Source organism: Tachysurus vachellii, chromosome 13, assembly GCF_030014155.1.
Source record: "Tachysurus vachellii isolate PV-2020 chromosome 13, HZAU_Pvac_v1, whole genome shotgun sequence".
Lineage (NCBI taxonomy): Eukaryota > Metazoa > Chordata > Actinopteri > Siluriformes > Bagridae > Tachysurus > Tachysurus vachellii.
In genome coordinates this window covers 18120926-18146416 of record NC_083472.1, presented here as the reverse complement: position 1 = coordinate 18146416, position 25491 = coordinate 18120926, and the positions used below count along the sequence as shown (strand labels likewise).

Below are 25491 nucleotides of genomic sequence, written 5' to 3'. Positions count from 1 at the left end.
AGAGAGAGAGAGAGAGAGAGAGAGAGAGAGAGAGATAATAAATAAGCAGAGAGATTGGGGAGGGGGAACAGGCGGAGTAAGCCAATTATCAAGGTAACTGAGAATACTCCATAAATAGGCAGATCTGTACAAAGAAATGAGAGTAAGACGCAGGCAGATGTGTTAGGCATACGTTCTGTCTTGAACTACACGCTAGAACTGGGACCCTCTGAAATAGCTTCTTAGCTGTGATTTGATTCAGGATATTGTTGCATTGCCTTCTGAAGCAGTAAGTAAGAGTGATGTGTCGAAGTGCCTGACTGACTTAAACATCAACCAATAAGATTGAGAAACAATACAGCTCTTGCGGAATCTAACCAAACCTGACAGCAGCTTAGAGAACTAGCTAAATGTGACAGTAAAAAGACAGTACTCTTAGTGATGGAAAAGCCCTGATTTGTGTCAAAAGGTGGAACAGCATTCTCACTCAGTCTGAGCCCTAAACTGGTAAAAAAACAATCCTTCAATTAGTCCCTGTCACATAACCACAACCTTGTACAAATTCCTCCACTTCTAAAAGAATAAGTGACATCATTAAGATTTTTTTCCTAAACAAAAGGATAGCTGGAAAAGGGAATAACGTACAGGAAAACAAACAGCCATCAAGACTTGCCTCTAAGGGTAGAACATGTGCTGCTCTAGAAAGCATTTACTTGGATTATTACAGTTATACCTAGATATGAATAATCAAATATTTGCCTATTTCTTCCTTAAAGGTATAAAGCTCTGGCTCTTCAAACACATCAATATCTAGTATGTGATTGTTTATTTCTACAGTCAAGATGTAGTCAAGGTGCTCCACTCACAGGTCATAAAGAGGCTGATATATGCTTCTCTGCACTGTACTGTATTAAATGCACTTCTGGGTACTAGCGCCCAACCTGCTTGCTTCAGAGCAAGATATGAATAAAATAGTTTAGTGCATCTCACGTCTCTTATTAAAAAGTTTAGTTTGAACTTGTTTGAGGAGGGTAAATAAGTTCATTTTCAGGATTGCCAGTGGACTATGGGACAGCGGTTGGTCAGGTCTTCCAACCTGTCACTCAAATGGCCTGTAACACCTATGTCTGCTTTTATCACTAACTATATCAGAGGGTTTCAACTGTGGGGGTAAGTTATCAAAAATGAATCTTCATATTTTCAGAGAGAAAAGTCTAGCAATGGGTGACCAACTTAGCTAACATTTAATGAACATACTGTACAGTATAACCATATGAGTATATCAGTATACAGTATAACTATTTAAGTATATAATACTATATTTATCAGGGATGTCATACAGCAACTATGATAAAATAGTCACATTTACTTCATCACTGAAAGAGAAACAAATGAAATATTTGACTAGGTAAAAAAAACATCAAATACGTCTACCATGATGAGTAAGACCTAACAGTTTACATATAATTTTAATCTTAATTATAATGGGACAGTGATTTAAAACTGTGTGTTTGCTTTGCACTCCTGTGATGGCCAGAAGTCATTCAGGTTTGAAGAGAGACATGCGATTTGTGATTGGATTACATCTAAAAATCCACCGTTGTGTCTAATTGTTCACTGTTAACTTAATAACAGGCAGTAATTAGACTTATTTGTGCAGAGAAAGGGGGGATGAGATGCAGTTTTAGTCATTAAGTTTTTACTTCACATGTAAGTATTTTTATAATTGTAAATCGTTACATTACCTACCTCTGAGACAAGAGATAGCTTATCTAATCTGCAAAGAGCTGCATGACTGCAGGTTTGCATTCTAGCCGAGCAGGAACGCACCCGGCTCTGCTTATATAATCACTTGGTTGTAGTGATTAATTTTATCAGGTTTGGTCGCAATGAAAACCTGCGGCCATAGCAGCCCTTTGTGAATAAGATTGCCTTGCCCTAGAGCATAGTACACACTTTTCCCCCTCATACCGTTTTGAGCACCTTGCTCTTAAAAAGACCTCCCCTGTGCCAGTCACTATGCCCATAAGCCTCTTATCACATGCTTACACAGCTTAAGCAGCATTATTATCTTCCCAGACAGCTGCCCATCCACCGACTTTCCATTATGTTTCACAGCATCTACAGGCTAATGTTGCTTTAATTGAATTGCCCGCGTGCGCAGGACCATTTCGGGCAGTCAAATGTCAAGACACAAACATATGGCTGGGTGACTGGAGTGCTTCCTAGAAAGCAAACAAGAAAAATATAGATGAAGATAAACAGATGAACAGAAAATAGAGAGCAAAGAAAGAAAGAAAGAAAGAAAGAAAGAAAGAAAGAAAGAAAGAAAGAAAACAAACAAACAAACAAACAATAAGAGAAACGGGATGATCAGATGGTAAATGCTACAGGCTTTGGCTTTGGCTTCACAGCAACACATTTTTGACAGCATTCCAATTGCACTACTGAATAATCTTCATACTTCCACCACAGGGTTAATCCTGAAGGTCACAGGAGCTGCGCTGAGTAAAGGACAAGTAGTATGTGGTCATGGATTATATGGCAAAAGGCCAATACAAGTGCTGTACTCCATATTTCTCAGCTGTCCACTTCATTAGCTTCACCAACCTGTCGTTTTGGTACAGACTGGGCAATTTCAATGCTTACTCATATTCTACCAGCTGATTTTCATATGTTAAAAAAAAACAACAAAAATTTGATAATAACCTCAATTTTCAGCTCATGCAAATTAACAGTGTGCTAAAACACCTTCTGTGTTTGTAATATTGATGCGGTTCATATTTCAAATAAGCATCTTATTTAAAAGCAGTTAATTAAGTATTGGACATAGATGCTGCCCTTGTCTAACCTCAAATCTGTGGTTTATAGCTGTTACAAGATCCCCATGGATGTGCTGCACTAATCAATCACCCTGGAGCTCTAGGAGAATAAGGTTTGACAGACACTTCCTCCAACAGAATGTCAAAGCATACACTGCAGTCCGATCCAATGGCACATTCAAATGCATCAGCGCATTAACCCCTTATTATTATTCATGAGTCAACCTCACTTCTCTATGCACTGGACAAAACCCAATCCATGGAGCTATTTACAAAAGTCACTGTGGATATTTTCTCACTGCCATGGGGTAAACTCTCTGTGGACACTGCTGGTGATTAGATCCACAAATGTCTGACCTGCACATAAAAGAACGCAGCATGGATCCCAAACAAACTCATAACAAGTGTACATAGGGAAAATTGGCATTGCCTGAGGCTACAGATACCGTATAAGGAAAAAAGAAGCATAAATGTATGATCATAAGCAAATTCTAAAAAAGAAAATAAAATTGAACCGCAGGGAGTTTGTGTCTGTATACCCCAAATGTTTGCTTGTAGACTTAAAGCTCCAGATATATTTTTTTTCTTTAACTGTCCCATGAATTATGTAGAATTAGAGAGAAACCAGTTATAAATTAAGGAGTACTGAGAGAAATGCTTTGGGTTCTCATTTAGGATTTCGTTGCTGGCAGCAAGTTTAAAGCAAAGCAGGATGAGGTCAATGTGGCATATGCAAATCTTATTTCAATAATGTTCTCCATCACTGCCTTGTAGACCTCAGAAGGATCGTAGATACTAGTTTGTGTAGCACCACAGAGGATGAAAAAAAAAAATCTATATATATATTCTGAAGTATTAATGGACATAGTAAATAACAAGTTCAAACCAAGTTCAGCTCTTGACAAGTTTCCTTCTCTGCCTCTGTAAAAAGCAGCATCAGTCTTTTTAAATCCTCGTTACAACTCGAAAAAGCTAGAGTAACCTATAGCAAAAGTTCAGCTTAAAATGGTGAAGATCTGTCTAAAGAAAATTCCTTGATAATAATGGACTGAATAAGCACCTAAACCTGACTATATGACAACTATGGGTTTTTTCCTCTTTTTTCTTCTTAGTTTAATTACCTGCCAGTTCCCACTAGCAACTGGGGAAACTGAAGACTAACACATAGCCTTCAGAAGTATACATATTGTCAAACCGCTGCTCATTCAGGTGTCGTAGGGCAGCGTGACGAACTGACTGGAAAGAAGTCTGCCTTCTTCTGCATACATGAGCTCACAGAAGCCCAGGTTTGTACAGTGTGGATTTGACTCACAGGAAGAGATGGTATTCTATCTTCTACCCAGAGACCAAGCCCAATTTTGCTTTCATGGCTCCCAGCCAGAGATGGCTGTAGCATGGTCAGGATTCAAACTCATAATCTTCAATCAATAGCCCAAACACATTTCTGCTGCAGCACTCTGAAGCCCTCAACTATTCTTTTTGAACTAGCCATACTTCATGCTTCAGTCTGCAAAAACTCTTCTACTTATTAATGTGTAAATAATTGAGTGATTTACATCTGCTTTGTGGACTGTTGGTGGACCTCCAGCTGAAGAGCCCTGATCTATAGATTCCACTAACAAAGAGTGCCATAATGTCTGACACTCTTCTCCATTTGAATAATGACATCCACTCTATGTCTTTGCCTCCCATATTGTTTCTGCATCTCTTTCTTACCGAGTCATTTGGAGCGACTGAGTGAATCTCACGCCTACCTCCACACTCACAGCTCCCACATCTGAAGCTGTTTGCCAATCTCCCACTCCCACTTCCTTCATTCGTGGCAGCACAAATGTGGCCAATTTCGACTCCCACACGTGTAAAGAAGCCTGACCTTCTCTCCTCTGCAAGGCCAGAGCATGATTAATCTCTTGACAAGACAAGTAGCTTGAGTTGGCCAATGAGCCAATATAACTCTCCTTAGGTAGTGCATTTTCGACCCAGAATGCACCGGATGATGGACAAATACTCTCCTCTTCCCACATAAATACAAATGAATCAGGCAAAAGAAAAAAAAATGATGGATTGGAACATCACTTTTTTTTTCTTTGGTTGCCGTTGAATCATCTGCCATAATGCTTCATCTGTCTTCGGAGAAGGCCATTATTTTTCTTTGAAAAGATTCCATCTGATACTTTCTGCATCTGTCTCATTGAGGGCGCAAGTCATGATGTATTTACAATTTGAGAAAAAAAAACCCCTCCAGGAAGGATGGGCATAAAAAAAAGACAGGACAGAATGTTCAGTGAGGGCAAAAATATACATGAAAAGATACTAGGAATCAACCGAACTAGATCTATCAGACTATAAACAAGAACCTAGAGCTACAGGGAATGAAATGAAGTTTTAAGTAAAGAATAAAACATTTGGGGATGTGCTGCTGTTGGAAAATAATCAATGATGAGGTTCAGTGATACGGCCTGACATGAAGCTGATCTGAAAGACTTACTGTTACCATCCTGAAGCTGATTTTCTAATAACAACAAAGCGTTTTATTCCTCCTAGTCCACTGCAAATATCCAGTGCTGACAAGTTGAAACATATTAAAGACACATCATAGTCTTTCACTGATACTTAGATTTGACCTCATCAACCTCTTTTTTTCTCTCTCTCTCTCTCTCTCAAAAACAAACCCCAAAGCATATTATGTTCCAAAGAAACCTAGAAAACAAAATATTTTGTCTTTACACAAAGCTTCACCAAATCAAGCGTATGTCTTTCTTTGTTAAATAACGTATTAATTAATCTGTTTATTATAAGCCACAGATTATGTGTAGTGTCCATCATGTCAAGTCCCCTTGAATGAATCATTACAACAGAAACAATAGCATATTAGTAGGAGTGCATCGGTATAAACCTGTGAGTTAAAGGTGACATTATTGTCACAGCTGCTCATATCGATAATGAATCACCACCTTCATGCCATCAATATACAAATATACAAAAACATTTACCTTTGAATAGGATGTCCTGCAGTCTGACTAAACTAAAAACAATTATTTACAAGCATTTACTCATTTATAATGAGTCTCCTTCAGTTCCACTTTCAGAGCAATTTTTTTCCCGTTCAGTAAATATTTCATTGCAAAGACATTACAAAGTCAGATAGATTGCAGTAAGACATTAAAGAACCCGATAGAAAACCAGATCCATACAATTCACAGCGTTCTGATCAGCTCCAGGACAACTCTAATCCCAATAGTTGCCGGATGTTATATACGGATCTTTGAACTATATTATCTTTAGAGTACGTAGAAGGTTTTTTTTTGCTGTCTGTATGTGTGCATGAAGATGACTCTTTGCTTCTCACCTCTGGAGCGATGAGAAAACTAAACATTTTGATGATGAAAATGAAATAGTTCGATATAGCCGGTTGCTTGCATGGAAGAAAGCATTGCAATGCAGATTGGGTGAAATCCATCATAGAGAAAATGTCCCTGTCCTGTCACACAGCTCAGATTGCAATGCAAAGTGTTGAGGAAACACTGCTATGTAGCAGGAGATCAAAAACAGCAGAAGAGGCTTCTATATTTGGGTCCTATCCTTCATCACTTATGAAATACTACATAAGATTTTGGCTTTTCCTGTTGGGCAAAAAGAATACAAACTGCATATAAATCTGTATTTGATATACACAAAAACAGAATTGATTTAATTTCTGAACATGATTGGTTGGAAAGTGTTGAATAATTTACAACAGATCTGGCAGCAGTGCCGTGTAGTATACTAATGTTCTTGTTCGAATATGTTCTTGTATCTTGCTGTTTTTGTAGTAGCAGATCACTAACAGGGACTTTTTTATGGTGGATATTCAACATAAAAAACCAGGATTTAAAAACCATGCCATTAAAGTAAGAAAGAAAATAGATAATGACTAATACCATGAAGTTTTTTGTGAGGAAATACAGTATATTCAATTCAATTCAAATTCATCTGCCTAGTGCTTTTAACAATAGGACATTGTCTCAAAGCAGCTTTACAGAACATTCAATCATTCATTTTCATTCATCTTCTACCGCTTATCCGAACTACCTCGGGTCACGAGGAGCCTGTGCCTATCTCAGGCGTCATCGGGCATCAAGGCAGGATACACCCTGGACGGAGTGCCAACCCATCGCAGGGCACACACACACACACACACACACACACACACACACACACACACACACACACACACACACACACACACACACACACACACATTCACTCACGCAATCACACACATTCACTCACGCAATCACACACTACGGACAATTTTCCAGAGATGCCAATCAACCTACCATGCATGTCTTTGGACCGGGGGAGGAAACCGGAGTACCCGGAGGAAACCCCCGAGGCACGGGGAGAACATGCAAACTCCACACACACAAGGTGGAGGCGGGAATCGAACCCCGACCCTGGAGGTGTGAGGCGAACGTGCTAACCACTAAGCCACCGTGCCCCCCTTTACAGAACATAAGAAATATAATACAAGAAATATAATATTATACGAAGATTAATATAATACAAAAAATTATATTATACTTCTATTTAAATGTGTTTGTATTTATCCCCAGTGAACAAGCCTGAGGTGACTGAGGTGGCTGTGGTGAGCAAAAACTCCCTTAGATGGAAGAGGAAGAAACTTTGAAAGGAAACAGACTCAAAAGGGAACCCAACATCATTTGGGTGACACTGAAGGGTGTGATTATAATTACACAGTCCAACAATTCTATGTATATAAATAAATATATATATATATATATATACACACCATATATCCTAAGCTGTATTATGTGTACTGTATGTTCCAACTCCTTTCTATCATAGCCAGTTTTTTTGTGCTACAGTAGCTCTTCTGTGGTATCACATCAGTATGTCTTGGGCATCCATGACACTGTCACCTGTTCACTTCACCTGTTGTCCGTTCTAGGACCACTTTTCCTAACTAACTTGGTACTAAACACTACATCCTGAGAACACAGACACAATCATCCAGCCATCACAATCTGTCCCTTGTCAAAGTCGCTCAGATCCTTACACTTTTTCCTTTGAGAACTGACTGTTCACTTGCAGTCTAATATATTCCCCCTCTTAACAGGTGCCACTGCAACGAGATACTGTTTAATGTTTTTCACTTGTCACTGGTTTTTAATGTTATTTTTTATCAGTGTAAAATGAGAGAAAGAGGAATTTGGGTTTTCTGGTTTCTTGCCTGTTTTCTTTTCTTTTCTTTTTTTTTATCATTAGCAAGAAAATAAAACAAAGTGGTGAGAAAATTTTATAGCTGCTGTTAAATAAATGGTATCCTGAAATAATGTTTCTTAGACATTCCTAAAAGAGCTATAACAGCATGGTATGATGGATATTTAATAACTGAACTCTGTAATCTTTGGTAAATTATTGTAGTGTAAGAGGAATAAAACATTTTGCTGTTTTACTGTAACTAAATGTTCTATCTCCTCAGCATGCAACTCCAATCTCTGATTATTTCTAGACCCTGTATGTTATATGTTGTACATCATGACACCAGTGCACGAGAAAACTACAGAAAGACAAAAATGCATAAAGACGCTAACCTAAAACTGCCATTGCTAATAAACTGTAAAGAGTAGTAGATTCCTTTTAGCAGACTAACAGCCATCGTTGTCATTTGAGTTGAATAAAAGCCTAATGGAAAGGTCACTAGAAGGTAAGATGCTCTATATTCCAGTCACTGAGGGATGAGCAATGAACAGAACTTAAACGGTACACATTCTGAGACATTGGTTTCATTTAAGCTTGTAATGAACACTCTGAGGCAAAGATTTGAAGGCAGGTTATTACACCAAAATGTTGATAGACGATCCCAGAGAGAATACTTCACTCCCCCCAAATCATTGTTTTAACCAAGATGATTTAGTGAAGCTACCAAAGAATAATAAGCATTATCTCCTGCTGTTGCACCAGTAAGTAAACAGTATCTGTATCCTCAAAGGCAATAATGCTAATTATGTTATGTTCTGGTATAGTCTGAGTTATCTCATATCCACCTTTCCATCCAGAGAAGTGGCATTGAAAAAGAGCACCAGTATGGTGTCAGTTTTCCAGGCTTAAACATTTGATAATTCTATGTATAGAGAAAGTAGGACACAACATTCGGCTCTAAAGCAACAGCAGGAGGCTCGAAATAAAAGCAAATTCTGTCCTTTTTTTATTTTATTTTTTCTTTAATAAAAAATATAATTACATAATTGAATTATATAATTATAAAACAATGTAATTAATTTTTAATATAAAACTACTCTTGAATGTAATCAAACCTATCTGGCATCTCCTATTATAAGTTCACACAATAATTGAAACGCATAATTATTAAATCTACTTTTAAACATTGCAGATAAATTTGCTAATCTTAAGCATTTATTTCTAGATAGAAGAAAAAGGTCTGAACATACATTAAGAAGTTTTAAAGCTTGAATTTTTTTTAAATGGTTAATAAGCTTATGGTCCCATTATAATAGGAAATATTAGATCAATTTGAGTTCACCACACGTATGTTCAGTGAAGATCTTCCACCACGTCTACGGCTCCTTAGGCCGCGTTCACACCTGGCATTAAAAACAGGCTGAAATGCAAGGGTCAAATGTCAGACACATTGTGACTCAGAGGTCTGGGACACATGCAGCTACATCGCATTTGTTATGCTCGATGTGTCCTGGACAGAAACAAAAGTTCGTCTGAACGACTGCATCATTGCCCTCGTTGGAAAAGCTGTAATCATTGTGAGAATGTTTGGAAATTGCACTGAATGGCAGAACTCTCTGCCTCTAAGCTAATGGCATAAGACGAAAGCAGCTGCTTTTCACAGGTTCATTCTCATGCATTTATACTTTTTGTTAGCAGACGGCACGAATAAGATGTTTGAAACGATCAAAAAAGGTACATGATAGGATTTGCGGTACATTTCTGCCTGAAAATAAATGCAGCTGAAGACTGATGTAATAAACGTGCATGACAGCTTGTCTCCAGGACACATGTTAATGCCAGAGCTTTAGTTCCACTGAAGGGAAATTACAGTGAGAGGACTTGGTGGCAACAGATTGGGTCTTACTAAGATCTCATTTTGGCAGTGTATACTTTAATATGTCCACTTTTAGAAATCTTAACTGCAACATTTTTCTTTTTATTACATCTTTTTTTTTGGTCTAATTTCTAATCAGTTTAACAAACACAGCAGTCAAGACATTTAAATCCATGTTAGTTAAGTGTGTTTTACTGTATGTGTCCATCTGTTTATTACCATTAAGCTACATTCACACATGCAGCTTTTCTACTACCGTTGCCATAGCGATACCGTTTCTCAGTGTGTGGTACAGCTAGCATGCCACTTAACAACAAATCAGTTTTCTTATAAATAAATCATTTTGGAGGGAAAGTGTTTGTATATAAAATTCAGGAGTGTTCATATGTATCCAGTGTGTTCTCTTTGCTACAGATCACAAGAGCTTTACTGTCTTTACTCTCATATCTACATGAAGTGTGTTACGTTGCTGGACATGCCCACATCTAGTCACCATGCGTTGCTGTTGCTCATGTCTACGCTCGCTTTGTCGTTGTATGTGCGAACGTAGCATTAGAGATGGCAGGATGTTAAACTTTAAAATAATTTTTTTTACCACTGAAGTACTTAAAAATACAAGAAAATTCATAGATAAACATAATTTTTTATTCAGATTTACCACAGCGTCCTCTTATAAAGTTCACTGGATCAACACCATTATAATTCTATTATGAGGAATAATGAATAAAAAGATTATAGCTGGTTGTTTTAGTTTTTATGACTACATTCCTTTGTTTGCAGCTATTTCATTACATCTCTGTGCTTTGCTCTGTGTGTGTGTGTGTGCGTGTGTGTTATGGTGTGTAACTAAACGGACCAAATGGTCAAACTTCCACAATCTTTTTTTTTTTTTTTAATCGACAATAAACTGTCTGCATCTACTTTAAAATGCAAGACATCAAATGAAGATATCAAACAAACACTGCCAGTTTTGTTCATTAGGAAAGGGCAAGTGATCAATAGCAAAGGCTTTACACACAAACACACGCACACGCACACACACACACAAGCACACACAAACAGCCCATTGTACCCTCTTTATTTGTACACACTACAGTTTCAAGTGCTTTAAGAGACAAGCATAAATGTTTAAATGTTCCACTTTATACTGAAGTTGCTTGGCATGTAGGTGCTTTGAGGTTTGCTAAAAAACCCAGTTTGTTGACTCAAAGCTTTGATGAAGACAAAGAAATCATTATGTTGTCACTACAAGACAGCATTAAATATACAGAACATAATGACCACCATCTTCAGAAGGTTTAATCTTCTAACTCTAGGAATAAGGTTAGAAATTTTCGGTTGATAAAGGGAAAAACAAATAGCACAAATTTAAATTCCAAATGAGTATGAAAGCCAGTGCGATCCCTAAAAAGGATAAAAATGCATAATTAATACGAGTGAAACAATTATGCAATGTTTTTAGTCCAGCTGATTCTGCTCCAGATATAAAACAGACAGTTCTTTCTGCTAAACGTCTGATCCATCAAATCTCTGACAGTATCTGCTTGACAGTGCATTAGGAATTGCTTGTGCCGTGTGGAACAGACAAAGAAAATCCATACACAAACAGGTGATCTTATTTAGCAATTGACATCAGTTCAGAGACTTGCTGCAAGCTGGATGGTGAAAGTTACAAAATTTAATTTGCAGAAGGCTTGTGCCAGCTAGTCAGGTAGGGGGAGGGAAGGAGGGAGGGATTGAAGAAGGTGTCTGAAAAGCATTATGCTGATCCTCGTTCCCTGACATTAATAGGGTGAAAAGGTTGTTTTTTTTGTTAGAATGTAAGAATGAGCAAACCCACTCAATGACTATGGCAATTCATCACAGATAGTCCAAGTCCAGAAAGCATCTCATGGCCATTTTACATATGCGCGTTCGATAATGTTGATTTCTCTGCCATGCCTCCACGAAAGACTACAAACCGCTTAGAGACACTGGCGGTACTTTTACACAATGGCTAAAACCGCAAGTAAGCGGCAGCTCTATTAGCAGCCTTGGCAACCACTTCCAATGTTCCCCGTATAATGGCTTAATGTCAAGGACCTTATTATTGATTAAGCTGCCACATTTTAAAATTATTTTTTCCCCCAGTGTTGAGTATGACTGTGAACTGAATGTCATGAATCACTACTCATCTTCAACAGGCGTCTAACAAAAGCCAAACGACTCACCTTGGAGAGGAAGAGCAGCAGCCATTGTTAATTTTTAATACGTACGGAAACAGTAATTATGTCTCCCCCATAGGAGCTGAAAATTGACATGCTCTGGAGAAGCAGGGACTAATTATATTTGTGAAGAGCAGTGATATAAGATACTTCTGTGTGACTGGGGCTTATTACATATTATTATAGACACACTGCAACCCAGGACTATAGTTACATGTGTTATATACTGTAACGTGCACACACCGAACCCGAGACAACCTGTAGGAAATGGTGTGAGTCTGAGTTCCCGCGAATATAAACGCAACTCCTACTCAGATCCGCACTTGTTCAGGAAGTAAAGCAACCTGCGCATGTGTTTTAGTTGATGAAGACATCATTAGTTTCCACAACACACGTGTACCATGAGAGGCAATGGAATGTTGTAGAACACAGAAGACGATGGTGAGATACCCTGCTGAGTATAATAACACTAAAATAATTAAAATAAAACAAACAAACAATGATCATGATGTTTGCTCCCTGCATGGATGTGATTATGCTGTGAAGATAAAGACAAATACACCAGGATGCTGCGGAATGCCAGAAACAATCACACTCGAATTCAGACCTCAGCAAAGGTGCTCAGTGTCTCAAACTAAAACCTATTGCCTTTAGCTTTTAGGCTTTTAAAATATATGTAAATAAAGCATTTTTTTTTTGGGGAACCAACCAAATACTCCAACAAACTCTAATAACATGTCCTTTGCAACACACACACACATACACACACACACACACACACACAAAAAGCAGTTCTGTAAACAAACTAGGCTCCTTAGTTTCCAGCTTCAGAATTCAGGAGCCTTCTGATTTCCATATGTCACATCCTAGCATGTGGGTCTTGCCAATGTCCCGACTTTTATAATTAAACATTAAACCTGTAATGAATTCTCATTCATCTAAATGAGGAAGGGCTCAGATCTAAAGCTTTGCAAATGGAGCCCCAGGAGAGAGAGGGGATGACCCTTTGAAGCAATAATTACTGTTTCTATCAGATAGGAATAACACAAGCACAACTGCAGAAGAAAAAAAATGCAGGATGGTACAGAGATCTTCATTACTGTCAATAGCTTATATTCTACTCAGTGACATTTGAAGCCACATAACCTAGATTGAAAAATGATGATGTGATTATCCTGCTCGGGTTCAAAGTGCTTTAGAGTACGAGGACAGAGACAGAAACTTCTAAAATAACTATGGCATGAAGCAGAGGTGCAGTTAGTTAGGCAACGGACTGTTAAATAATTGATGCGAGAAAAGACCAACGCAATTAAATGCTAAATTACACGCTGTAAGTATTTTCTTTTTTCCTGGGGAAATATACTGTACAGACATTCCCACTCGTTTCCACCTAAATGCCGAAATGCATCGGAAACATTCACAAAGAACTAACAGCACTAATAACACTGAACCTACACAACAGTCAAATCACAGCAAATCACTATCCCAGTTTATTGTGTCTCCAATAACTGTGTAATTAGCAGCAAACTCTACAGTACAAAGTAACTACTTTACTTAAGGATCTATGCGCTGTTATAGAATGTTACGTGTTATACAAATGGTACGTATTATACAAATACACGTGTGTACAGTATCCACTTCAGTACCTGCTTGTCTAAATACATAAATGTTTAACAGGTATAAGTCTGGTGCCACATTTCTGATGTCAATCAAGCAAAATCAGACAAATGAACAACTATGAAAAATATTTCAGACGCAATATTTTGGAAGCGTGCACTAGGAAACTGTAGAAGACTGTATATGAATATAGAAAGGACATTATTTATAATAACACTGTCTGGTGTTAATAACAGGTTATAATCACACCCTTCAGTGTCACCTAAATAGTTTTGGGTTCCCTTTTGAGTCTGGTTCCTCTCAAGGTTTCTTCCTCTTCCATCTAATGGAGTTTTTCCTCCCCACAGTCGCCTCAGGCTTGTTCATTAGGGATAAATACAAATGCATTTTGATATAAGTCTAATATTAATATTAAATCTTTGTATAATGTTAAACTTTTTGTACTTTATATGATATTTATTATGTTCTGCTTTGGGACAATGTCCATTGTTAAAAGCGCTATACAAATCAATCAATCAATCAATCAATCAATCAATCAATCAATCTATCTATCTATCTATCTATCTATCTATCTATCTATCTATCTATCTATCTACTGTATCTATCTATCTATCTATCTATCTATCTATCTATCTATCTATCTATCTATCTATCTATCTATCTATCTTCTAAATTGTCTATTCTTTTAGATACTTAGCATCCTTTAGCAAATTCTGACATTTGAAATGAATTCAGTGTGAGTTTATTCCAACTACATTTGAGTGTACATGCGTGAGCATAGAATATACTCTAGCACCAAGTTAAACGAACACATTTCAATTGACTTTTCAGCTCTTTTCAGGATTTAAAACTTCTAACTAGAGTTTATGTTAATAATAACCCTTTCATAGTCTAAAAAAACCCCTAAAAAACAGATTAGATTAGATTCTGTTTATAACAATAGATGGGTTATAAATAGATTCTGGTTATAAAAAAATAAATAAAAAATAGTGTGACTTACATTTATACAACTGACCAATTCAGGGTTAAGGGCCTTGATCAGGGGCCCAAGGCAGGCAGTTTAGTGGACCTGGGATTCAATTTTCTGATTCGTAATCCAACACATTATCCACTGAGCTACTACTTTCAAATAAGATTAGCATTCTCTAAAAATCCCTCACAGCATAAAAAATAGGTTAATTAAATAAAATGGCACCTTTACCTTTCTCACAACAAATTCCAAGATAATGCAACTGGGTGTGGGAAAGATGTAGACCAAACAATACCAGGAGGAACTGAATCAGGTTCCTCAAAACCCAGTGCATGAACACCAAAATATTACACTGCTTTAGAGTACCTTTAAACACCACCTGTAGTCTAAGTGAGAAAATAAACTCCCAAATCTAACTCTTTATAAAAACTCTAGAATATTCAAATGCAGAAATTTGCTGTGTACACACTTATTTGCATGATTACTGCACAGATGTATTAACATTTGTTTAATATTGTACTAAAAAAAATCACCGTAGCAGGAAATGTTTTTGAAACTGCTACGTTTATTTTTTTAAATTTGTTATTTCTTTCGATTCAAAGTAAAGAGCCTGTGAGACTCTCAGCCAGACGTCCTTCCCCGATGCCGTGTTAGAAAAGCAGAGGACGTGTGTCTACAGGAAGTGACTCGGCCACAGCGCGTTCGAGAGGATGTGACACACTGAGGCTTGAAACAGACCAGATCAGTCACTTATCTGTCACTTAGTGCTTGCTCTAATAAAGCGTTGCACAGCATTAAAAGAAGATGTCGTAGCAAACAGAATCAATTTATATGCTAAGCCATGCACCATCCTCCTTCGCTTTCAGCACCATTCTCAAATTCTCATATTGAAAAGTAAATTAAAGCATATAGAATTAAAATGAAATGACCGGATTTCACAAAAGTTTTATTTGATTTACATGTGTAACTAAAAATGTATTCGCTTGTCATAATGTCGAGTTGCAAATGGAGCTGATCAACAAAGAGACTGCAATACAAGAGCGTGATCGAGAAAACAATAATAACAAGAACCAGAAAATGGGAACACAGAACAAAGGCTCGGTAATGACAGGCAGGTAAAGTGCTGAAAATGTGAACACACAATCACGAAGGTTTAAATACACAGACTAATTAGGAAGTGAACAGAAAACAAATGAATCAGGAAACATGAGCGAGACTACCGTTAACAATACAGGAAAAAAGTCAGGACGCAAACCAAGGGCAAGGGAAGCCCTTATAAAGCCATTTATACTTTTATAATAAAAAAAAGTAATAATAAATTGGGGGGCACGGTGGCTTAGTGGTTAGCACGTTCGCCTCACACCTCCAGGGTCGGGGTTCGATTCCCGCCTCCACCTTGTGTGTGTGGAGTTTGCATGTTCTCCCCGTGCCTCGGGGGTTTCCTCCGGGTACTCCGGTTTCCTCCCCCGGTCCAAAGACATGCATGGTAGGTTGATTGGCATCTCTGGAAAATTGTCCCTAGTGTGTGATTGCGTGAGTGAATGAGTGTGTGTGTGCCCTGCGATGGGTTGGCACTCCGTCCAGGGTGTATCCTGCCTTGATGCCCGATGACGCCTGAGATAGGCACAGGCTCCCCGTGACCCGAGGTAGTTCGGATAAGCGGTAGAAGATGAATGAATGAATAATAAATTGTGATTTATAACAGAAAAATGTATTGGCATTAAATGAATCTTCTTATGCGTAAAGGTATGCTCTAAGACATACAGCATAAGAAGGAAATTCCAAAAATTACAGATTTTCGAGAACACTGAACACCGAAGCTTGTGTAAATACTCATCCAAACGTTTATTTCTATCCAGCTCGATAAATAATGCCCGGTGTGCTGCATATCAGTAAATCATAACCTGCAGGCTTTGCTGTTTTCACCTGTTATAATTGTAGATTCAGGCCAAGCTTAATGGGCTTACTCAAACCAACACCTTTACCAGGAGAATCTTTAAAACCAGTGGCATGCAACATTAAAGCTGTGTATGTCACTTTCATTCGAATTGCCTTGTTTTTTTTTTTTCACTTCATTATATTGTCTAACTCTCTGAGCCTCAATTATTTCCTGCTCATCCTTCTAAGCTGCCTAATTAAAAGACTGCTCATTCTGCATTAATACTGCTATATTTCTTTACTTCTTTATTTATTTCTGCTTGAAATGCTGCACTCTGCCTTGAATTTCAATGACATCTGCAGTGTATAAAGGTAGGGAGGAGGTAGTGGTGGTGGAGAGGGAGGTGGAGGGGGTGCTTGGCTGGTGGCGCTGGGGTTTCCTGCAGTCGGGTTTATGGACCTGCTTCCTTGTCTCCGGCTCTACCTTCCACTCATTCTTATTTCTTAAACCTAATTATATCTTTATTTACATAGTGCACAACACAGTACATAACATCTGCATGTTTGATTAAGTAATCGGCAAAGTTTATCAGTAGATACATTATTTAGAAGGCGCCGTCGAGTCTTAATTGTTGTTCCGAGACACGGGTAAAACATTTTCGAGCCTTTTTTTTGTGATTGTTCAGAGTGGACTATTTTGTGTGATAGCTGTGATAGTTTTTCAGATAGACAGAAAAAGCTTTGCCCAGGCATGCTTAAAATTACACTTTTCAACAAGCTATAAGCAACAACATCAAAAAAGAAGAAATTGGTAGAGGAGAAAAAAAATAATTATTGAGTCTCCGGCAGCGGTCTGCAGTGCTGCAGGCGAAGCTTACAGATAACACATAAACATATATTAACATATACGTACATACAAAGCTTCTGTTGAATAGATTTCTACTGATATTCAAGGTCTTGCTTTTATAGTTTCCACAAACAAGCTTTCTCCAGCATTAAGCAACCTGAAGCAAAGGTAACAGTTGTTCAAGCTGCTTATATTTACATGAAAAATAAGTCAAAAGAGAAACTTTAATATGTGCTCAGACATGCTCGAGCCATGAAGGACCCAGTCTGTATAAAGTCTGCCTATTAAAATATTCAACAAGTCAATATTAATGAATTATAATCGTGATACTGCTTCTGAGGAGCTGTTTATAATATATGTTAGAATTCCCTTTTCTTAATATTTTACCGAAAGGAGGAGGAACAAAATCTGGCTGTATGGAAATTAATAGTCAAATAAAAAAAGGGCTATAAATAAATAAATGTCTTGGAAAAGAAATGGTGTGTTCATTCATTTAAATGTGTGTTCATTTCAATGTGTGTTCAGTTCACTTAAAAACATGTTCAATAATTGTGCAACATTATAATGTACAGTATACAAGAAAAAATCCCTCATGTTTAAGCTGTTTGGATCCCCAAAACAAACAAAAGCGACTTACCTAAGACGCCGACCCGGAAGTTGAGCGTGATGACGATGACGTTGCCGTAGCTGGCCAACACGCTGCCGTCGATCATGTTGCCTGTGCCCTCCATGTAGGAGCCTCCGTGAATGTAGACCATCACAGGTTTGGCACCGGTATCTCGTATGTCTGCAAGAGTGGCTACGGTTAAACCTGCTCTCTCAGCCCTAACACACAGCAAAGAAAAGCTCAACACTCGACCCTCCCAGATACCAGCCACACTAACATGGCTGCCTGATCTGCCTCTCATAACAAACTAATAACGTTCAGCAAAAAGGTATGAACAGATGAAGCCGTGTGTAGAGTCAGAATTGAACTGTTCGCATTGCCAAGGTATACTGTTGCCGCCTTGTGATGCTATGACGTTTAAATTTAACGCATCCTCTAGATCTTATTATAGCAAATCGCTGTAGTAGAAGAACATGGAGGTGCAAGCCCCAGTAGGGGAGCAAAAAGATTTTCTCAGTCATGGAATACGATGCGATTATCTGCTGCGGTGCTAGTGGTGAAAAAAAGCAGTTTAGTCACAGAGAATTCGTGCTGCCGTTGATTCATCTTCATGTCTAGAAATTCAATAATTATTTCTGCATGAATCTAAGCATAGCGTATAATGCACTAAAGGGACTGTTGAGCGTTTAATGAAATGCTATTGTGACAGGGGAAAAAAAAACAAAAACGCAGGCAGCCATGGTTGAAAAGGGCTGAAGGGCTCTGTTTTGACAGACATGATTCTCTCTTTGTCTCTCTCTTAGGTCTGGTGGTTGTTTGGCTCCTAGTGCTTGCAGAGAGCTACTGGGCTCACAGTCAAACAATTATATGGTATTTCTGGTTACCATGGCTACTGCAGACAGAAAATTCAAAATCCTCAAGAAAAATCGCAAATGACAAACAGCACGCTTGTTCCGTCCTCCTGCAGACTAGAGGGGTCTTCATATCGCATTCACGCCTACTTATGTAGAAACGGTCATGGCTAATTAACAACACTGCCAGATGAACAAAATGTCCTTTGTAGGTGCTGCTGTTTGTTTTTTTCCTTCCTCCGTTTGCCTGTACCTTAGGACTTGTGTGACTTATCTGGTATCTGAGAGAGCTGTGATAAGGCATGTGTTTAATACTGACAATTCTTGGCTGACACGTATCTCACACAAGAGAGACGATGCATGGAGTGAGGAGAATGAATGAAAGGATGGAAGATTTCCTGTACCGGTGAGGCATGGGACATTAAAACAATTGAAAGCAGACAGAGAACAAGAGAAAGAATAAATATGACGGAGAGAAGAGTAAGAGAGAGAAATAAAAGTTCTGTGTGGAACAGGAAGCGTGATTAGTCATGTCAGTGTTATCAGAAGCCTCTTTTGGTGATTCACATCAAGCAGGTTTGAACTTGGAACTGGATTAAAACCATTAAAACACCTGACTAGTTCAAACTGGATGCTTTTGTTCTTCCAGCACCTGATCTTCTCATCTAGTTACTACTAACATTCTGAGACAGCATTTAAAACAAGACACATGTGCAGCATGTCGCTGCGTCCCAAATAGTATGCACTGAAAACAGAAGAAAGGCACAGTGAAAAGGTTGAATACAAAGTAAACACATTTCTATTTCATGCATTCATTATTTGATATTAAAAAAAAAAGAAAATGTGATTCTTGAATGAGACATAAACTCCAGCTTAATAATTGTGGAATAATGTTTGATATGTAGCAGATGTAGAGGGGCCAATTTTAGAATGTGATTACACATACACACACAGACACACAGACACACACACATCCACACATGAGCTAGATGCTCTGTACCTTTCGAGGCAGGACTTAAGCCTCATAACCCTAAGTATCTTAATCTTAACTTTGTCTGTAAATACATTGGGATTACTGTTTACTCTGAAGTTAATAAATGACTTGCATGAACGTTCAAGATTCTTCAACATAGCTGAGGTTACGGCCATGATATCACACTTTGCCATCTGGTGATTAGTGAATCCACGAGTGTTATAAGTCATCTCGGAGCTTGCAGCGCTGTCAGTCAGCCTGTTCTCCAGCCCTCATAAATCTCACCGGGCCACTTTGCATGGTGTCAGCTGTGTCACTCTGTAGGAGCCGATTGGCACGGTATGAGCAATGAGCGCCGCTCACAATGGGTGATCTGCTTGACAAGAGTTGATTTTGACGGAATGCATGCGGCTACTGTCAACGCGAATTACGTCACACGTGACGCAAATTACAACTTCAGGACGATTCATGATAACAACATTGCAGTGCTCGACCTCTTCGCATTGCATGGATTGGATTGAGAGATAATATGCAGAGCTTCTAATTGGCTGCAACAGTGGCTGGATTCGTGGTGATTTTTTGTGTATTTTGTCTTAGAATTTTGACATTGCAGCCCCTGAATAAGATGGGAGAAAGTGACCTTTGAAGAAGACAACTTCTTCAGGCTGCGGCCGTGGCGTTTGTGCATGAAATATAACGTCGCTAAGCGCAGAGGCAGGTGGTTTGATGTGCTCTTTTGAAGCCTGGCCTTTGGTAGCAGAGGGGAGCATAGAAAGAGAGATTTAAAAGAAAAGAGGGAAAGAAAGAAAGAAAGAAAGAAAGAAAGAAAGAAAGAAAGAAAGAAAGACGCATAGTTGAAATGGCTTCTCCAATGCACTCTCTTCCAGATTCAATATTAGAATCACACTGAACACATCTGTACTGCCAAAATGTCACCGAAAAACCAATAAAACTGATTGTATCGCTGGTGGATAATAAGTATTTACCTCCTAGAGGAAATATCTTTCCAGAGATTTAACATAAAAGCCCAATAAGCCCTTTCAAATCTCTGCGTTTGTGCCATGAAGGCTAGAGTTGATCTTTCCTCCCATGACAGCAGGAAATGCAGGTAAACGGGCCCATTGTCTTTTGAAACCATGCTGACTGACAGCTGGAAGTCAATAGAATCAATCCTAATAGCTAGACAGGTGGAGAGAGTCAAAGCCAGCCGTTCTTTGTCCTCATTAGGGAGCATGGCTCACTGAGCCAAACAGTTCCAGATCCATTTCCATAAAATGGGAGAGGCCAGGCAAAGGTGCCTGCCTCTGTGTAACAGTACCGCCATTCATCATCCACGTTGCCTCATTCGCTTGCTGTGATTTAGAACCTCCACCGTTCCTAAATATGCCTCAACCACGACAGGGATGACACAGTGCACCCTGGTACTCGCCTGATTTCCGCAGGGCCTTCCGGAATAACAAATTCCCTGGGTTGCAGCAGACTTCAGTGACTGTTAAGAGCTGTAAGTGGATGAGGGGCCACCCGGAACAGGTTTGTAATGCTTTTTTCAGACTGCCAAATGAGCAGAAGATGAAGTGCCTGCTGAATCGAGATGACAACGCCTGGCTAAGTAGATTGCAAGATGGTGGGCGCTGTCTGCTCAAGTACATAGAAATTAAAACAGAGGCAGATACCGCGGCTTAAGTGCATGTAGTACGCAGCAGCTTTATTGTATTCCTGCAGATCTCCGGTGAAAGGATCCAAGAGCAGGATTGTCCACTAGAGCAGAGCTTCCAGCTATACCAGTTTATGCAGAATATTTCTAAATAGTTTTATTGCTGAATCGCTGTAGAATACAGTTATCTGCTGCTTAGCACTGAGCAGTGCCTGAGTGTTAAGTAGGACGTTTATGTCGGTTCATACGCTGTGGCGATTTGGAGAGAAGAATCTAAAACAGTTGTTTATAGTGCCATCTGCTTCTGAAAAATACGTCTGCAAAGCCTGTAGAAAATCATTTCAGTGCTATTAAAGCATCAAAACGGATTTGTAGCCTTTCTCTATTCAATTATCACTTTTAGAAAGGCTAACAATAAAAGTAGTATGCCTATATTCAATTACTTTAGAGGAGATAATAAAATATGGCAACAAAATAAACAAGGTAAATAATCACTCCAAACACATTAATGTCACCGGCGCTCGGCTGCAGGCACATGTTTTTGGTCTTTTATTTTCACCTTATTTATTAGCAAACATGTTTACAAATGATTTTCCCTCCAGTCCTGTCTCAAGGGGCAATTGTAAAAAGATAACATTGCAAGTTAGGCAATAAATACAGGCCAATTGGCTTGCTATGCAGAAAATGGGCAAGAACAAGCACACCTAAAGCAGCTATATTCAACCCCAGCAGTTGTATCCATGCCTTGCTTTCGAATCCTATTGCTCTGGCACTGGAACTGGCCCCCAGGCCAGGTGGTAAAGCATCTGGCAGGACACTTTGCCATTTGAGCACACCACTAGACTATCCTTAGCCAAGTAGATTTTCACAGAGGGCAGCCTCAGGCGCCATTTCTTTGCACAAGGCGGCAATGGAATTGTCTGGTCAGACCAATTGTAAATCTATTGCAAGCACTTTAGACCAAACCTGTATTTGGGGAATCTGCTGCCTCCCCTGATACAGAATGCTGAGACATGCTTAAGTCCCCAACCTCTGCCTCAGCCTCTGCTAGAGAGACAAGCTGATTCTGTATCTATTAACACCATAGCTAATCCCCCTAACCATGCTTCTTTAATAAGACTTTTTCAGCCACTCCAAAAGAAAATCTCTGGCTGCTGGCGCAGAAAATGCACTGATCCGAGACTGACAAACCATGTTATGGCTGACCTGAAAAAATCAACAAGTCACAGCAGGGGGTGCTTGCACTGAGCACACAAAACCCATGTTCAATACAGTATAGCAGACTTGAGCTGAGCATATAACTCACCTGAGTAATCCGGAAAAAGGGCAGATGAGCAACAGAACAGCATTGGCAGGGTTTGCAAATACAGTAGAGTCTGGGGTTTAAGTCGTTTGCTGTGGCATGGAAAGAATACTCCTCCTTTTCTAATCTTGCCAGATATCCATCCTGAGCTCCGAATATCCCAAGATAAATACTGAAATTGAACAATGCTACTGCTGAGCATCAACTTTTCTCTTTTTTTCATTCTTTCTCTGCTGCTAATCCTCTCAGCAACTCTTCAGCCTTCATCTTTTCAGTTCTATGTGTTCGACTCACGCACAAAATGTCAGCTATGATATTATGCATTAACAGTCACATGGGCAAACATTTAGTGCAGCACAGATAACTGCACCGTTGCCACATCTGCATAACGACATGTCTCACATACACACGTTTATTAACCAAAACGGTCTTAAATCGATAATATAAATAATCCTAGCCCTAACCCTAACCATAAAATATGTCCGGGGAGTTTTTTTTTATCTCTCTTTTAATCTAGCTGCTTTGCACATATCATTGTCACATCACAGCACACTGAGGGCTTTTCAGTTATAGTGACAGCATGATAAGCTTAAATCCACACAACTCACCATATATATTTTGTCTTTTACTCCGTCCTACTTTTTAATGAACTCACTAATGTTAAACATTAGTCTGAACATTAAAAGCATTGAAAAAAGAGCCACGACAACTTAAATTTGTAAATAATGCTTTTAGAGAGATGCCAACATGATAAACAACAAATTATTCAAGATGTAATTACAGCTGGCCATCTATTTCTGCCCATACCCCCTATTACACCAGTGACCTATTCCTATCAGAAGACTAATCACATCAGAGAGTGTGTTGCTAGTTCGGCCCATTTATAATTATGGCTGGCTATCAGTCATGCAGCTGCTAGTCTTTACTGACCTAGATTTCATGTAGAAAATTCTTACCAAGTTAAATACTAGGAGATTCGTTAAAAGCTGCATTTCTTTTCCCTTGTGCTAAAATGATTTAAAAAAGTTTTTTTAAATAATAAAAATAATTAATAATAAGTAGAAAAAGAGGGATAAGAATAAAAATATAAAATCACTAGATTTAATGTCGTTTTCTAGTTATCTTTTAAATTTGTTACAGATTTGTTCCTTTATTTTCACTGTTAAACTTTTTCCTGTTTTTTAAATTTCATTTTCTAAAAGAATTCAACTTTTTTTGCTGTTAGCCAACCTACAGTACATCATGATACACAGTTTGTATCACAGGAAAGTCTTTAAGTAGTATGATCAAATATTTATGTTGTATCGCCCAGCGCCGACTACAAATAATATAGAGAAAAGCAAAAGTCAAAAAAAGTAGGGGAAATAGGAAGAAATATGCATTGTTTGTTTTAAATGCTACACGGCATTCAGTAAGAGGAAATAAAGAAAGTACACCCTCCTTTAATTCTGTTTTTATTGATCATGACCTTTTATTGATCAACCGTCCAGTGTGACTGGGAGTGTGGATAAGAGGTGAGGAGGCGAGTGCAGGCAGGTTGGAGTGGGTGAAGAAAAGTGTCAGGAGTGTTGTGTGACAGAAGGGTGTCAGCAAGAATCAAAGGAAAGGTGCACAAGACAGTACTGAGGGCAGCTCTGCTGTATGGGTTAGAGACTGTAGCAGAGAAGAAAAGACATGCGGCAGAGATGGAGGTAGCAGAGATGAGGATGTTGACTTTCTCTTTAGGAGTGACGAGGATGGACAGGATTAGGAACGAGCACATCAGAGGGATGGCTCAGGTTGGCTGTTTTTGGGGACAAGGTCAGAGAGACTAGATTGAGATGGTTTGGACATGTACAGAGGAGAGGAAGATGGTTATATTTGTAGAAGGATGTTGGAGATGGAGCTGCCAGGTAAGAGGTCAAGAGGAAGGCCAAAGAGGAGATACATGGATATGTTGAAGGAAGATATGAAGGTAATTGGTGCATGAGTAAAGATTCGCTGTGAGGACACCCAAACAGAAGTAGAAGAAGATGAAAAAGAAGAAGAATTCTGATCTTCCTCAACAACTTCTTCAAAATTAGTTTATCATTAAGAATTGTGACTATAAAAGGCAGACATTATGGCACTGTGTTGTTCTGGAACACCCATGGCATCAAACATGACCACAGAGAAGCAACAATTTCTACTCATTGGTCTTGGAAGGCTTATAATGCCATTTCCAAAAAGCTTTAAATTCACCTTCTACAGTGAGAAGTATTATTTGCAAATGAAAAGCCTTTAAGAATTTTGCAAGTCTTTCCAGGAGAAATTCAGATGGTTTAATGCATCTGAATTTCAGATGGTTTAATGCTCATAAATATACAATAAAGAAAAACCCAGGGGCCACAGCGAGAAACCTACAGGACTCTGTAAACACCTTAAATATTTATGTACATTATGTTTATCACACAATCAGAAAAAGACTGAACTTTTATGGTAAGCTGGCTAGGAAAATGCTCCTTCATGGATACGGAGAAGAACACGGAGCATGACAGATGTTTGCAAAATTGCACATGAACACACCACAAAGGTTCTGTATGGAACTGTATCACTTGGACTGATGAGACCAAGGTGGAGATGTTTGGTCATCATGCACAGCACCATGTTTGGCATAAAACCAACACAGAACATGACCATTTACAGCATTTGGCAGACGCCCTTACCCAGAGCAACTGACATATAAT

At 38.7% G+C, this 25491-nt stretch overlaps 1 protein-coding gene across 4 annotated transcripts in view; it reads right to left on the bottom strand.

Moving 5' to 3' along the window:
* Positions 1-25491, bottom strand: part of nlgn3a (neuroligin 3a) — a 151715-nt gene that overhangs the window by 75683 nt on the left and 50541 nt on the right. For all 4 annotated transcript variants that reach the window (XM_060885384.1, XM_060885380.1, XM_060885381.1 and 1 more), the window contains one exon: positions 18036-18185. In XM_060885384.1, the coding sequence (XP_060741367.1) occupies positions 18036-18185 (150 nt within the window). The remainder of the gene's footprint in view (positions 1-18035; positions 18186-25491) is intronic.